This window comes from Lissotriton helveticus, chromosome 6 (assembly GCF_964261635.1).
Source record: "Lissotriton helveticus chromosome 6, aLisHel1.1, whole genome shotgun sequence".
NCBI classification, from domain to species: Eukaryota; Metazoa; Chordata; class Amphibia; order Caudata; family Salamandridae; genus Lissotriton; species Lissotriton helveticus.
In genome coordinates this window covers 1,068,359,139-1,068,376,986 of record NC_136067.1, presented here as the reverse complement: position 1 = coordinate 1,068,376,986, position 17,848 = coordinate 1,068,359,139, and the positions used below count along the sequence as shown (strand labels likewise).

The following is a 17,848-nucleotide window of genomic DNA, read 5'->3' as shown; positions in this document are numbered from 1 at the left end:
AAAATATCGTTTTTTTTTTTTATATTAAAAAATATTGTAAAATAAAATAAATAATACATATATTTAAAATAAACAGTTAAAAATATGTTTAAAATTATAAGTAATACATATAGGGGTCGATTCCGATTCGGGAAACTAATCCGTACGACAATTCGAATTCGTAGCCGTTTCCGTACGAATTGTACAAATCTGTCAGAAATATGCGTGAATCGTTGCAAACCGTACGAAAAGCAAGGGAAAATCCGTACGATACAGGCTCTGAAAGTGAACCGTACGAATCGTAAACATGCCGTATGACCCGACAAGTACGATCCGGACCAGGGACCGAGAACGCGATTTGTATGGAAAACATCGTATGAGCAATTCGTACGGAGAGCCACACATTCACATACACACCGTACCCCTGTAATCATGGGGGTACGCACTGTACCCCTACGCACCCTACCCCTACACACCGTACCTCTACGCACCATACCCCGATGCACCGTACCCCTATGCACCGTACCCCTACGCACCGTACCCCTGCAATCATGGGTTGTACTCGCATACCCAGGGGGTCCGTTTCGCACACGGTTCTAGTCGAAATCTGCTCTTACGGCCTTTTTAAACTCCCACAGAAAAAGAGTCGTACGGAGTGCTGTGGTAACGAATCGTACTTGCTGGGTCGGAAAAAGCAGCTTCGATCCGTACGGACGTCGCGTACTGCGTGTTCCGAATGCGATTTGTACGTATTTGTAAGTCGTATGGTCTTTCATACGATTCGTACGGAGATCTGCTTTGGGTTCAGATCTTACTTCATCGTACGTATGGGGACGTTGAAGGTGTACGATTCGTACAGGAAAAATGCTCCATGCAGCTATTCGTAGTGGATTTTACCAAATCGGAATCGACCCATAATGTTAAGAAAAATTAAACATATACATATAAATATATATAAACATATACATATAAAGTATATATACTTACTTAATAATATAAATAAAATATCAAAACTATATATTACCAATGAAAACAATTTTTAAAATAAATTATACATTACAATAACAAAAACAGTAAATATTGGATAGTGTAGGGGTAAAAATTACTATTCCAACTCCAGAGGGTGTAACAGTAGGGAAAGTGTTGGATAGCATAGGGGTTAACATTACTATTCCAACTCCAGAGAGTGCAACAGTAGGAAAAGTATTGGATAGCGTAGGGGTTAAAATTTCTATTCCAACTCCAGAGGGAGCAACAGTAGGGAAAGTGTTGGATAGCGTAGGGGTTAAAATTACTATTCCAACTCCAGAGGGTGCATCCGTAGGGAAAGTGTTGGATAGCGTAGGGGTTAAAATTACTATTCCAACTCCAGAGGGTACTTACTAATAATTTAAAAAAATGTAAATAAATAAGAATGTAATTATTAAATAACAACAAATTAATTAACAATACCAATAAATAATTACTTACAAATAATGACCAATTAATAATTAATTAACAATTCAATTTATGATAAATACAATTAAATAATAATTATTAAAAAAAATCGCCACATAATAATTAAATAAAAATAAATGATTTTCAAAACCCAAAAAACAATAATTATTAACACATATTTAGCAATTAATAATTAATTAACAATAAATTATAATTAATAAAATTTAATTACCAATGATTAATTAATTAACAATACAATAATTTCCCCCCAAAATATATTATTATAAAAAAGAGTATTACCAATTCATAATTAATTAACAATGAATTATTTATCAATACTCAACAATAAAATAAATAATTACTTAATTACAATTAAATTACTTCCCACCCTATTGCCCTATAACCTCACAACACACTTCAATAATAAACTATTACACTTAATATAATTACAATTAAATAAATTAATAACAATGAATTACCAATTAATAAAAATTAATTACCAATTAATAATTATTTAACATAAAATTAATTATCAATACCATTTAATAAAAATAATAATTACTTAATTGCAATTAAATTACTTCCCTCCCTATTCCTCTATAAACCCACAACCTGCTAAGGTACTAAAACGCATAATTTACTTAAAAAAAATATTACTCACTTCTAAAAATGTAAAACATATATTCTAAAACTAGTACAATAATTAACAAAAAAATATAAACACAACCATATAAACACTAATATTAATATTGATATTAGTAACATCAAAATTTTTGCTATTGATATTACTAACTTGGATATTAACAAAAACGATACTTCTTACCTTCAGGTCGATATTCTTGTCGTCAATATTCTTGATTTTGATATTTCGTCCCTACGATATTTCCAACTCGTTATTTTTGTAGGTTGAAATAAAAAACTCGATATTTAGACTGTTTACCAATTAAAAGGCCTATGTTGACCATAACCAAGTAATTCTGAGTCCCCTCTGTGACGGAGCTACCCGTGGACAGATACCAGTCAGACAACAATCTTCCTCGCTCAACCTGCACAAAGGTGCACACACTTTTGCACATGTACTCATGTGTAACCTGCATAGGACCTCTTACCCCAGCTGTGCAGCAATGGACCCTAATTTAAAAGATTGTCAATATTGGTTCCTGATATACAGAGCCGGAGGTAAGTAATAGGAAAAGTGGCGCTCTTAGGTCTATCACATTTATATTGTAGCTGTGACAAGAAATCTGGCACGGTGCATTAGGTAGAGAAAAAACACCAAATCGTCAACTCTGTAGTCAACAGACCACTCTACTGCAAAAACAAACCCTTTGCACACGTTTGAAAATCAACACAAATAAAGTTGTATCTATATATCACATTAATGCTTGTCTTGTATTTTCCAAAGTCTTTATTTCAAGTTCATCAGTAAGTGAAGTTAGTTCTGTACTTCACTAGTCTGTTTCTGAGCCAACACGCGTTTCGTCGCTGTTACAAGGGATTACCCCGCGGCTTCTTCAGGGCCATGAAAAGTCTTTAGCAGTCTCTTATTTCCGGTGATAAATCCAACCCGGATAGAGTTTCTGACTGTTATTATATTAATCCTGGAGATGTTGTCTTTGACTGTGATTAGTAATTCCCTTTCAAAGTAGAGTGGAGTTTCTATGTCCTGCCCAATCTGGCAGGTCTGTAGTTTAGAAGAAGGAATGTCCCAAGAGCGGCGTGTTCGCTGCACGAGTCCGCTGTGCTCAGAAGACTTCAGAAAATACAAGATAAGCATTACTATGATATATAGATACAACTTTATGTGTGTTGATTTTCAAACCTGTGCAAAGAATATGTTTTTTGCAATATTGGTTCAAAATGAATGGATGACATTACAGCGCAGTCTTTACACCGCAATATGTTTCCAACGCCGTCATTACAACGCAAGTCGTTGTACTTAGGAATAGTATGATTTACTATTACAACTCCTGTGTTTGCAACAGTAGGGAAGGTGTTGGAATAGTAAATCATACTATTCCTCAGTGTAGAGCGCCATCCAGCGCAAGTCGTCGTAAAGACTTGCGTTGTAATGACCACGTTGTAAACATATTACGGTGTAAATATCGCGTTGTAATGGATGTCTCCTGCTCAAAACAGAAGCTTAAAGTATGTCATATTCAATTAGTGAAACTCACCCACAGTAGAATGCAAAAAAACATAAGGTTAAATAGTTAAAAAAGTAGGGAGTTGAAGGGGAATTAATGGGTCAAAACCTACTCTTACACTAAGGTTTCATGAATATTTATTGCTGAATTTAAATGAATAATGATCAATAATTGTCCAAGTGGCTCAATTTAACTATCAACAATACTTTGGGCTAGAAATATGCACACACATTAACAATTTACATGGACCTAGACGTAAGGGCTCCAGGACATCTGTGAGCCACATAACTGTAATACATCTACTCCTATATTAGTAGGCAGCCCAATATCAACTCACTTCTGTGCCCTCTCATGTGGTTCCCCTGGATGGAATTGTGAAGCCAAGGGTCCGATAAATGCCATTGCTTAAACTGAACACATTTTCACCCAAATGACGCTTTATACTAAAGTGAACATTAACTCATTCTCTTTAAATATTCATCCTTGAGAATCTCTCAGTATTCCAGAGACACTCTCACCTAGATGAACTTCACCTTGTTGCAGCAGCGGCCGTGCAGGTAGAGCGGTGGGGTGGGTTGGGAGAGGGGGAGGGGATTTGACAGACGATCATGAGGGAAAATGTAATAAATAATTAATTTTCCCTCATCTGCCAAAACCACCCCCGCTCCCCCACCCAGCACCACCGCCCTACCGCTCCTACCTGTACGAGCCGCTGCTGCCTTGGTGTACATCACCTAGTTGCACACCAGTGCGCTCAAACGCTGAAGTTTATCCAGAATTCCTCAGCTGCACATCACCTTGCGCCCCTCCCCCAGTGCAGATCACTCTAATATATGTCTTTATAGCATCATAAACATCTCGGGGCAGATTTATGAGGCCCTTGCGCCACGTTAACGCCGCTGTTGCGTCACGCAAGGCGGCGTAAACGTGGCGCATCCCTATGACCGATTTACAACGTGACACATCTAGGCAGATGCGTCACGTTGTAAAGCCCTGCGCCGCTTGTGGGCGTTCCGGAGCAGGGTGGGCGTTCCGGGGCAGGTGCGCCTCGCAAAAGTGGCTGAATGAAATCTATAAGATTTCACTCAGTCACTTTCAGGCCAATGCTGCTTGAAGCAGGCGTAGGTCTTGACGCAGCATTGCAAAGATGGAGCACCCCCGAGCCTTGCTGGAGCTGCGTCGCGCTTGCGACGCAACTCCAGCAATGCGCCACCTTTATGGCACAGATGCGTCACGCATCTGTGCCGTTTTTGCCCCACGGTGCGCCGCATTGTAAGTGCGGCGCACCATGGGTGGCGGAGCAGCGGCGCAAGATAACTGGCGCATCCCTGGTGATGCGCCAGTTATCATAAATCTGCCCCCATGTCTTCACGCCATCACTCACAGACTGTGTAAAAATTGACATTCAGAAAAAGACGGCTTTTTGTCGGCCCTCACCGTAATGAAGCTTGACGATGAAAGGATGATTGACTTCTGCTAAAATGTCTCTTTCCATCTTTGATCTCACCCGATCACGAACTGTATTGAAAAAAAGGACACACAATCAGAAAGCCTTTTAAAATGCAGGGGTTGCCTTTTAGTTCAATGACTGGCTTAAATAAAATATCAACCATTCAAATGCCCGACATTTCCGTCCTTTATGTCACCACTCTTAATTAAAATTGACATTTTATCGTTATTACTGGCAATGGGATGACTTAGAGTCAAAACACATATGCGAGTACATCTAACACTTTAAAGGAATAACATAATGATGCATCTTAGAAAAGGCAGTGGGAGATCTCATTAGCTGTAAGGTTGTGTTAGAACATTTAATGAAAAAGCTGAAGCTTTTGATAAAGCAATTGAGTGGGGGCGAATTTGTTGAGATACTCAAAGGAAGGCTCCTAAGTGAGTTGTGGGGTGTGCCGACAGAAATCGGGAGAACTAACTCTTGGATCAGCGCTGACACATTGCATTTAGAGTATAGGCGAACGCGCTTACTGACGTGTGAATTGTTGTGTCACTATCCTTATATTGTCCCTTTATATTTGATGTTGAAAGCCATGAAGTTCGCCCAAACTGCCTATTAAAAAAAAAAAAAGTCTCTGGAGGATCCTGCTCCGCGTGCAGCAAAGGTTTTTCCTTCATGTTAACATAGCCTGATAAAGGAAGTCGTGGGCCTGATGTCATATGCCTTTTTGGAGTTGCAAAGCCTGCAATTCACAAAATCACAGGCTTTGCAACTGCCACAAGTCGCAATGTATATGAAAAGGACACGCTGTAATTTGTAGGAAATGACCGCCCAGTTTACAAACTTTCCTTTCGATTTATTGCGAATCAGAAAGAGGAATGGTCATGAAAGGGTCGGTGACCAACAGTTTGCCTTTTTTGAATGACAACTACGTGCAGCTGGGGAAAGACAGTGGTCTGGAAGACCAATACATGCTCAGCCAGACGTTAGTTCATGTAATAGCAAATATAATTTTGCATGGCAGACCTTGCTTAAAAAAAGCCATTCAGTAAATGCAAATGCTGTGATAGAGTTCTGTTGTTCCTTACAGGCTTTCATCGAAACTTTAACAGCCATTGAAAGGTGGTTGTAATAGTATTTTCGTCACATAACTATTAAAGAGGCAGGATTTTTTGTGATTCCCTGAAAACAGGCATTTTGGTTTGTGATTGACAGAACACGAGTAGCAGCAGAAAAATGGTTGGGGTTGCAAAGCAATCAATTTTCAATAAGCACCACCTTCTTTACAACCCCAGATTAGTACACCAGGTCCCTAGTAACTTTTTAAATTTACTCTAATAATGCTTTGTCAATCAGAAACTTTTTCTCCTTCCTCCAATTTCCCTGATGTCAAATCTTTTCTTCTTTAGGTCACTATGAAAAAATAATCATTTCGCCACCTCTTTCCAGAAAAGATGAACTGCTTGGAATGCCTGTGAAATTATGCAAAGCTGCAACAACAGTATTTCTTTTGCATAGTTATGGATTTTCCGATCTTGACACATACTACATCATCTGTTATATAATTAGCAAATTGTAACTGAAAACATTGCTACTAGCTCAAGTCGATCAAAAGTTAATACGAACACTGCCGCACATGTTGAAGTGCAACTGCAGTCCCTTTGAAAACTCAGTTGCTGGTTGGTATATTTAGGTGTTAAACTGATACTAATTTGGTGAAGCCTTTAAAAATGTCAAAATAGTGAGGTTAATACTGCCACAAAAGTTACGGCATAATGCCACTTAATTTGACTTTTGTTGCTGCATAATTTAGGCAACCCTGACACATAATCTAGTCTTCCCCTGCCACATATTTCCTGTGTGTTGGAAAGTGGGTTATTGGTAGGGGCAAATGTAGGTCTGCCACTGGCAATAAGGCCACTAACACATGATAGAACCCAGCATAGGTCTTAGAAAATTATTCTTATGCTCAACCCTTGGTAACGTGGCTGCGAGCAGACAGGCTTAACTTCAAAGACAGGTATGTAAAGCATTTAAAAATACAATTTCAGTAAATAATTAAGACACAACACTAAATAAAAATCCCACACCAATTTATAAAAATAGGTAATATTTTTATCTTTTAAATGACACCTAAACAAAATAAATCCACTGTAGGGAACTAGAGATATGATTTTTTTTAAAGATTAGTCACTTTCTAGTGCTTAGAAACCAACAGTGCCCCTTTTAGTCATTTCGTTTTCTCTGTCAGGGACACACCTTTATAAATTGTTCTGAAGAATTTTCTCACCACTGTGGTGGTGAGTCCATGGACTATCCCCCTACCATCTGCACATACCTTCCTTAAGCCTAGCCCTGACTCTGGGTCGAGAGTATCAGATTGAAACTGAAACCCAGGCCTCCCCTCTGCCTTTGAAGAGGATAGTTTATGACTCCACCCCCTGGCCTGGCATTCCTATAGTCCAGCAAACTGCCCTCCCAGCAGAGGGGTTCTTTATCACCTCTTCAAAGCAGCCTGGCTAATCCACTTAACTCTGACCAACCAGGGCAGACCACTGGAAGGCTGAATTTGGATTTACAAACAAGAAAGTCTTATAACTTCTTGTATGTACACTTTAGGAGAAATTCAACAATATCATATTCTTGGATTTACTACTACCATTCTGGGAAGTCTTTGAATGGTCCGGCTAGTGCTCTCCTATCAATATTTATTCATCAATAACTTCCTACCATGTTAACCTATGGGCCAGGGCGTTTGCAATAGGGAAATGACGTGGGCCACTTTTCTAGCACCAGGGCTTATAAATCCATATTTTATAAGTATTTCCCTAATTGCTACAGGACCCCCACCCCCTGTGCAACAAGGGGAGACTTCAGGGGTTCTGAATCTGCAGAAATATTGCAGATCCTCCATACCCACTTCTTCCAGCATCAAAGTCGAATTTGAGCAGCTCTTTAATACAATATGGGGAGTGAAATGTAAAATTTCACTTTACCCTGGCATATAAAAACTCATTTTATAAGGGCGTACCTTATAGATAACTGACCCCCCACCCCTAGGTATGCCAGGGGTGACCCTGGGGGTCCCTAATATGCAAAAACAAGGTAGGTTTTTCATTTTAAGGGCCCCTACCCCCAAAGTCGAGTTTGGGCAAAATTTTATATTTAGAAGCTGTCCTGGCAACCAGTGCTGCTTTTAAACTGACCTCAGGCTTCAGCACTGCACACATGCTGGTGCAGAAAAGCTGCTGGCCTCTAAACTGCCATGCCCCAGGATACTGGAGACTTCTAGGTGGTTTCAATCCCCTGCCCTATTACATACTAGGGGCTTATGGGGTAGGTCATACCAATTACAGTGGTACCCCACCATACCATAGTGTACCCTAGTGAATGTTGGGTGTCCTAACTGTCTTCTAATGTGTTCCTTTAGCTTTGCACTGGCCCTGGGCCTGGTTAAACAGAGCCCAGGGTCAGTCAAAGTCAGTTACCACCAGTTCCAGTCAGAAAAAAGTTGGGGGGTGCCCAGGGCACAGGATGACTTTAGAACACTGTGGTGCTCACTAAAGCCAACAATAACATCACCCCATTCTCTCTTCCCTCAAGGATCTTGCATTCACCGTTTAATGCCATTTTGCTGTTTATATGGCCCAAAATGCAAAAATGAATGAATGAATAAATCAATATTTCAACTACAATAAATAAGCACTTACGGTAAGCAGTAAATCAACTGTTTTAGAAATACACTTGCCACTAGATTTAGATATACTGAAGCTACTGGTTTGAAGTGATATATGTATAGTTTTTGAGTAATACCTACGATAGTTTACATAATTTCCCATCTCAATTAAAAAAACAACTGATATATGTGGAAAGAGTGTAATGTGGAGGATGATGCCTGGTACATGCTGTAACGACAGTAGTTGCCATTGTGTGCTGCACCTACTATTTAACCCAAAGTGTATATCTAGGGCCAGATATACATATCATTGTGTTTGAGATTACCTAATAGCGATTTTTTTATATTTGTTATTAGGTAATCGCAAACAGCAATGTAATGCAGTGTGTTTTACACCGTTTGCGATTTTCAATGGGTCGCAAATAAGCCTACCTCATTAATATTCATTTGGTAGGAGCTGCTACTTTACAAAAAACTCTTGATTGAAGCCAAATCTAGTTTCTTTAGAAATAAAATGAATTTGGATAATAACACTCCCAAAGAGCTTTTTTCAACAGAGGCCAAACTCAGCAGCCCCTTTGACGGCTAAACATGCCTCTCTTTACAACCAACCCACCACATTCTTTAAAGACAAAGTAGAGGCTATCTTTAACGTCTACTCTTTGCTGCAAATCAAAGCTCTGAGGAGGCTTGCATGACCAATAAATTTCAGTCTGTGTCATCTGGAGGCTCCCAACCAGGGACCTTTATTAGAGAAGCAGTTAATCTGGATATCGAGTTATCAGAGTCACCTCAGTCATTTTTTCCTCTTTCTCCCCCTTACTACTGGTCAAGCAACAGAATTTTTCAATCAAATAAAATCAGGATCACCATTTGATCCATGTACACCCAGAATACTATAGTTAGCCCCTATCACTGTCACCGGCCACCTACTACTGACTTTCAATTGAATGCTCCTACTAGGTAGCTTCCCCCCAAAATTGAAAATTGCGTCAATTCTCCCTCTCTTAAAAAAGCCGAACCTCGATGCTGATGATCCCAGCAACTACCGACCAATTTTGCGACTTCCCTTTCCAGCCAAGATGGTAGAGAAAGCCATAAACACAATCTCTCTCTCTTCATCCAGGAACATAGGTTGCTGGATCCCTATCAGTTTGGCTTTAGAAGCCAACATAGTACAGGGTCAGCTCTGATTACAGCCTCTGAGTACGTCCGAACAACCTTAGACGGATGTATGACGGTACGACGCGTACCGTTACAACGCATCCATTTACCACACAGTTTTAACAACGCAAGTCGTTCCAACGACTTGCGTTGGGGGGCGCTGATAGTGAATAATTTAATTTACTATTCCAACACCAGTCCCCGTGGATAGTAGGGAAGGTGTTGGATAGTAAATTAAACTATCCCCTATCCTAGAGGGCCCTCCAGCGAAAGTCGTTGTAACGACTTTCGTTGTTAAAGCTGCGTCGTAACGCAACCACGTTGTAGCGGTTGCGTTGTAAAGGATGTTCCCCACCTTAGACAAGGGAGGGAATGCTGCCTTATTCTTTTTAGATCTTTTGGCTGCGTTCAAACACTGTTAATCATAAACTCCTTATCAAGCGTATGTTCGAGTTAGGTGTCAGGGGTACTGCCCTTAAGCTGCTTAGATCCTTTCTTACCGACAGAGTTAAATTCCTGGAACCTAATGGCCACCGTTCAACATCCTTTAATCTAACCTGTGGTGTACCACAAGGCTCAGCACTGAGCCAAAATCTTTTTAATCTATATGTTACTCCTTTAGCCTCACTAAATTAAAGTTTTGGTTTTTCATTTGTCCCATATGCTGACGTCATGCAGACCATAGTATTGATCACAGAAGTTCTTGACAGAACTGCAGAATGCTTTCACTGTTGTATGCAACAGATCGGGCAATGGATGACCAACAATTGTCTGAAATTAAACTCAGACAAAATTGAGATGCTACTTTTTGGCAATCGGCCATCATTTTGTTCTCCCAAATGGTGGCCTCAGGAAATGGGAGCTCTCCCAATTCCTGTTCTGAAGTGAAAATTCTGGGAGTCCAATTTGATGAAAAGCTTTCCCTTGTGGGACATACCAATGCCATCACTTCCTCATGTTTCTTTATAATTAAATCATTTAGGAAGGTTTTTCCCTTCATTCCTCTGAACCGTCGCAAGGTAGTGATAACCGCAGTAGTCTTTTAAAAAATAGACTATTGTAACAGGCTTTTTCTGACTGCCCACAAAAAAGCTCTGCATAAGCTCCAAATGGTTAAAAATGCAGCGACCAGACTGCTTCTAGGGTTACCAAAACATCAGTCGGTCTCCCAATCTCTCCCATTACTTCACTGGCTCCCAGTGAGAAAGCGGGAAATGTTTAAGTCTTTGTGCATAGCTTTTACTGCCCTTCATCTTGATGGCCCAGAATCCATCAGACAGCTCTTTCAATTGTACGCCCCTCCTAGGACTTTAACCCCTTGCATGCTGATGACGGCCCCCAGCCGTCATGCACTACAGTGCTCATGTGCTGATGACGGCTGGGGGCCGTCATGACCGCACCCACACTGAAATCTTCAGCACAGGAGCGGAATCGGCCCAGCATGGAAGGGGTTAAGATATTCCTTCCAGGACAATCTGGTTGTACCCAAAGTAAAGAGGGCCACCTGGGTAGGCCAGAGTGTTGCAGTGGCCACTGCCAAACTTTGGAACTTGATGCCTCTGAAACTAAAAACTACAAAAAACCTGCATACCTTTCATAAAATATGTCTGTTTAATAACTAGTAAAGATCTCAAATTGTTTTTCTTTATGGTCCACACATACGTTGGGGTTTACTTACAGCCCTCTCACGAATGACTCTGAGTCAGCACCTAGACACCTACGGGTAGTAGATTACTTTAAAAACCTCATTTTCATTTCATTTCAATCCTTTCTGTACCATATACCCATTGCCTGGACTGGCCATATATGGGCCAGACTCCAACAATGGATAAAGTGGTATTTTTCCACATGTATCATGCATATGTGTGCATCCGACACATATGCAGTCGAAATGCTCACACAGGCATCAATACATATGAAAAAGTAATCACCACCGCCGCAAAATCTCCTAAGCCGCACACACAGTAAACTTGTAATAGGGCAGTCCGAAAACCTCTGGCACTGCAGTCTCCTGGCGGCCGTGGTGTTTGAACAGTTGGACTACCAAATAAGTAATCAGGCCCTAAATGTGTTTGCTGCAGATACATGTATATTTCCTTAATGTTGTTATCCTAGTAAATAGCTTAGTTATTTATGGAACCTTTTTAAAGAGCTCTATGTAACCTGCAAGGCATAAGTTTGAAACTCTGCAAGTTTTAACTGAATGTTTCATTATTGTAAGGTTGATATAATGAGCTCTGTAAGATTCTGTATTATAATTAAAGGAGACAGCATGTTATGAACTACCACACAAGTTAATAAACCTGTGCTTTGTTAGGTAAATACAGTTTCAGTGAGAAATTCTTATAGCTCTGACACAAAGCAATAGGCCTTTCCCCAGAAAAGTTGTGATTACAGTTTTTAAGCAGTACCAAAACAACAGGATCAAGAAACCAACAAATAAAAATCCAAAACTGATTTAGGAAGAAGTAGAACATTTCTAAAAAGTAAATTCACATAAACATGATTAACAGTTGTTTAAGAGAGCTAAAGAGATATGACATTTTAGAGTTCAGGTGTGAAAAAAATGTGAAGAATGCACAAAGTGCCAGCCTAAGTCAGTTGGCATGGTCGACCCATTGACCAGTTTTACTTTCTGACATAGAAGATATTATGACAGTCAAAATGTTCCAGCTGAATTCTCAAGTTGTTTTTTTTGGCAACACATCATGCTGTAATGTCTCAAGTGCACAAATATCAGTGGAACGCAGGCTGGGTGAACTATTATCTGTGACTAGAGCTTGAACACATGTCTCAATGTCTATAAGTTCAGCTAGCAGGACATTTGCCCTTCTTGACCATTATGACCCTGTGACCACAGGACATGAGCTGGTCTAACCCTTGAGAAGCACTTCTCATTCTTGGGTAAAAGGTGAAAGCAGACTTCTTCACAGGCAGACGGTTCTTGTCCTCACCCAGTCCTTATATGTTCTGAGCAAAGCGACTGGAATTATGCGACAGGGGAAGACCAAGTTATGCAGCAGGGTTAACAAAATTATGCGTCTAGAAAACACATATTATGCTTTGCAACATACCTTCATTATTTTGTCTTTTTTCTCTGGTTATCCCTGCCTGGGTAAAGAGTTGTCCTCATTAGTACCAATTTCACACCCAAATAAAGCAATAATCAAAAAGAAAAAGAACAGTCAACCATTGCAAAGGGCCATCCAATGCATTGCAACACGCGTGGCTGTGTTTTTATTAACTTTTCATCTGTTTCAGCTAGAAGCATTACAAAACAAAATAAGAACCACATGATCTGGCCACAAACCAGGCTGTTTCTGTGGTTCATTTGGTTCTCACTCTACCTTGTTTCTCAAGTGTGACCCACATGCACAGTTTGTAGAAGGATATTTGCCTTCTTCAGTGGTAGATGGGCGGAATTGTTTTTAAGAATTTTCACCGCAATTCATTTTTGAATACCAAAGGAAAACAAATTGCCCAGTCCTAGATGTGGAATTGAGAGGTTGGCTCAAAGAGATATGTACACTACAGATTAAACTCTTTGGAGGTTTGGCTTGTCATCTTTAGGAAGACCTCCCATGCCTCTTATCATAAAAAATAGGGAATGCACAATATATGTCCATGATATAAAAACAATTATATACTCACTAGTCATTTCTGTTCTAGCAGGTGTATCAATATTAACACTAACCCACTAAACGTTGTTCTTCGTTCAGAAGCCAGACTTGTATATTAAGCAAAGAGATTTGACCACATCCCTTCGGAATTACAAGAACTACACTGGCTCCCTATGAAAGATAAGATAACTGTGCTGCTTAACACACAGGGCTATCCATGAAAACAGACCACAGTACATAAATAACTTAACATAACCAAGGGAAAAAAGGACGGAGTGGTCCTGGAAGTAGTCAATTTCAAAACTGCTATGGCACAAATGTGTGCTATAATGCTTCTCTTGAATATCAAGCAATATAATATGGACAAGTATTATCAACATTTTTTGGGAAATTTTAAGATCTGATAATGACTTTCTTAACATAGTAAACCTTAGTTAACAAACATTTAAATGTGATTCCTGCTATTGAGGAATTGACAGTTCTCTGCAGAAAATCAGCCTTAAAAAAACATGCTAAAAAGAAGCACAGACCAATAACTTGCCATATAAATGAGCTGCCGGTTGAATTATTTAGGACTTTTTTAAGCTCAGTTGATAGATTGCTATGAATTACATACCTTTCGCCCTTATGCATCTATACATTTCCCCACAGACACAGAATAGGTAAAAACCTTTGTTACACTAGGCCCTGTGTTTCCTAATTTGAGAACAAGAAGTGCAACTTTGACACAATGACTGGAGTTTGAGCCTGGATTGAAACAGGATGGTTTATGCTGTCAATTAAGTTGATCGTGTATGTACATGTCTCATCACTTGTAAGTTACCTAATGAGCATTTACTTCTGATTGCTTATGGTTTGTAAGTGTAAAACATGATTGTTTGACCTTTGTTTTTAAAATATTTGTTCTATGAATCAGGCTTTAGATTGTATTACTGAATAATTTGGAAATAGTCATTGCTCATTGGGAGTTTTATTCTAATTTGAAAATATATAAAAAATGTGTTTCATGATCTTGTTGAGGTAATGAAGACTTTAACAGTTTTGATGTGCTAACTATACCTAAAAAAATACTGCTTCATTCAATAAAGTTAATCTTTCAAAACAGCCTAGCATAGAATTCCCTGCCACATGAACAGAGGATACTCACCCTAATATGCACCAGCAGAAAACGGCTAAAACACTTAAGACAACTACTAAGCTAGATTCCTCCACCCATAACTGTCCTCCCAAACTGTAGCTTACATGGATTTAATGTTTTTTTGTTATACTGCTTTGCATTAGTGTTAGACCTGGCACCATTGGCGTGGATCTCCCCAGCATTTTTTTGCCTTTGCCTCTTGTGTTTTTGCTGAGTGTTGGACTCCGTTTGGATGGTCTAGATGCTTTGGGCACTTTGCCACTGATGTGCAGTGCCAAAGTGCAAGTTCTCCCTTTGTAAATTGTTGTTATGGATTAGTGATTCCATGATTGGCATATTTGATTTACTAGTCAGCCCCGAGTACAGCGCCCTGTGTGCGCTCAAGGCCTGTAATTCAAATGCTGCAAGTGGGCTGCCGCACTGATTGTGCCACTCACAGAAGCAGCCTGTAAAATGTAACTCTGGCCTGCCATTGCACAGTCTAGTACTGCCATGACGAATTGGCAAGTGCACCCACTTGCCAGGCCCTAACCTTCCATTTTGTTACATATCAGTCACCCTAAGCTAGGCCCAAGGTACCCCTGTGGGCAGGGTGCAGTGTATGTGAAAGGTAGGACATGCCCTGGTAAGGGTGGCATGTCCTGATAGTGAATTACTGCCAATTTAATTTTTCACTATTGCAAGGCTGGTAAACAGTCAGAATAATGAGTTTTATTGTTGACTTGCACTAATATTGAGTGCAAAATATCGGGATACAAAAATTTTGACTGTTCGAATATCATGGTAAAGAATATCGAGTCTAAGGTGAGTAATATCGTTTTTAACAATATTGAAGTCACTGATATTGTTTTAAAAAATATCGAAGTCATTAATATCGTTTGCAAAAATATAGTTGCTAAAAATATTGTTTTTTTAGTTAGTGTTATGTATTTCACTATGTATTTTAAATGTATGTATTCTATTTTTTTGTCTAAGTATTGCATTTGTTTTTTAATATATTCGTGTTACATTTTTAGATGTGATAAATTTTATTGTAAGTAAATTTAGCATTTTAGTTCCGTAGGGGGTTGTGGGTTCATAGGGGAATAGGGTGGGAAATAATTTAATTTTAATACATTTATTAATCATTTTTTGAAGTTATTAATTTTATTTTAATTACATCTTGCGTTTTAGTTCCGTAGCTGGTTGTGGGTTTATAGGGGAATAAGGTGGGAAGTAATTTATTTATAATGAATTAATTCATATGTTTTATTAATTATTATTTATGTATTTAATATTTTATATTGTAAATTGTGATACTTACTTTTATTATTAAATATTTATTAATTATTAATTGGTTGTTGATTATTATTAATTAATTGGTAATTATGTTAATTGTATTCTTTTTTTTAGGAACGGGTTGTGGGTTGATAGGGGAGTAGGGTGGGAAGTAATTTAATCATAATTAATTAATATGTGTTATTAATTATTATTCATGTATTCAATATCTGTTGTGGTTAATTGTGGTAATTAATTTATTATTACCTATTTATTAATTGGTTGTTAATTAATATTACTTATTTGGTAATTATGTTAATTGTGTCATTTTTTTAGGAGTGGGTTGTGGGTCAATAGGGGATTAGGTTGGGAAGTATTTTAATTATAATTAATTAAATAATATTTTAAATTAATTAATATTTATGTATTTAATATTTCTATTGTTAATTTTGCTAATTAATTTATTATTAATTGGTTGTTAATTATTATTGTTTGGCAATTATGTTAATTGTGTAATTTTTTACTTGTGGGTTGATGGGGTAGGGTGGGAAGTAATTTATTTTAATACATTTTTTATATTTTTCATATATTTATTTAGGGGTCGATTCCGATTCGGGAAACGAATCCGTACGACGATTCGTATTTGTAGCCGTTTCTGTACGAATCGTACAAATCCGTCCGAATCGCGTAGTACGATCCGTTGCGCAAAAATACGTCAGAATCATTGCGAACCGTACGAAAATGAAGGGTAAATCCGTACGACATCAACCCGCACAGTGAACCCTACAATTCGTAAAAATGCCGCACGACCTGCCAAGTTTGATCCGGACTGGGGAATGAGTATGCGATTGGTACAGTAAACGTCGCGTATGAGCAATTCGTACGGAGGGCAACACTATCACATACACACCATACCCCTAAAATCAAGGGGTGTACGCACGGGGTGTACGCACCATACACCTACGACCTTGGGGTGTGCGAAATGTACCCCTACGGTTCGTACACCTACGATCATGGGGTGTACGCACAGGGACATACGCAACGTACCTCTGAAATCCAGGGGTGTACGCACCGTACCCCGATGTTCCGTACCCCTGCAATCATGGGGTGTATGCACCGTACCTGGGGGGGGGTCCGTTTCGTACGCATTTCGAGGCAAAATCTGTTTTTACGGACGTTTTAAGCTCCCGTAGAAAAAGAGTCGTACGGAGTGTTGTCGATACGATTTGTACTTGCTGGGTCGGAAAATGCAGCATCGATCCGTACGGACATCGCGTACTGCACGTTCCGAATGCGATTCGTACGGATTTGTGAGTTGTACGGTCTTTGGTACAATTTGTACGGAGAACTGCTTTAGGTACACATCATACTACATCGTACGTACGGGTGCGGTTCTGCATACGATTCGTATGGGAAAAAAGCTCCGTACGGCTATTCGGAGGGCATTTTACCAAATCGGAATCGGCCCCTTAATGTTATTTTATAGTAATAATTGTGTGAATTAATTTATTATTAATTGTTTTTTTTTGCTTGTTAATTGTTATCAATTAATTAATTAATTGTTCATTAATTATGTTAATTGTGTCATGTTTTACAACATAGGTGGTGTCATTTATAGGGGAATATGGTGGGAGGTAAATTATTTATAATTAGTTAATAATTTGTTAATTAATGCTAATTAATTATTAAGTAGTATTTATGCTAATTGTGGAATAATTATGATGTGTTAGTTGTAGGGTTTATAGTTCTAAATGTTGGGAAGAATTTTATTTAATCTAATTAATGATGTGTTGTTAATTGTAATTAATTTCTTTATGTAAAATTAGTTATGGAAATGTAAATATTTTTAGGTGTGGAAAATAATTTAGTTTAAATAAATTCATCACTAGTTGATCATTATTGTTCATTTATTATTGATACATATTTTTGGTAGTTGTTTTGTTTTTATTTTGTTTGGGGATTTAAGTTCAATAGCTG

At 38.6% G+C, this 17,848-nt stretch overlaps 1 protein-coding gene across 2 annotated transcripts in view; it reads right to left on the bottom strand.

Annotated features, from left to right (window-relative positions):
- Window positions 1-17,848, bottom strand: part of LOC144763264 (ribosomal protein S6 kinase alpha-2) — a 1,818,960-nt gene that overhangs the window by 990,957 nt on the left and 810,155 nt on the right. For both annotated transcript variants that reach the window (XM_078648717.1, XM_078648718.1), the window contains exon 4: window positions 5,001-5,081. In XM_078648717.1, coding sequence (XP_078504843.1) covers window positions 5,001-5,081 — 81 coding nt within the window. The remainder of the gene's footprint in view (window positions 1-5,000; window positions 5,082-17,848) is intronic.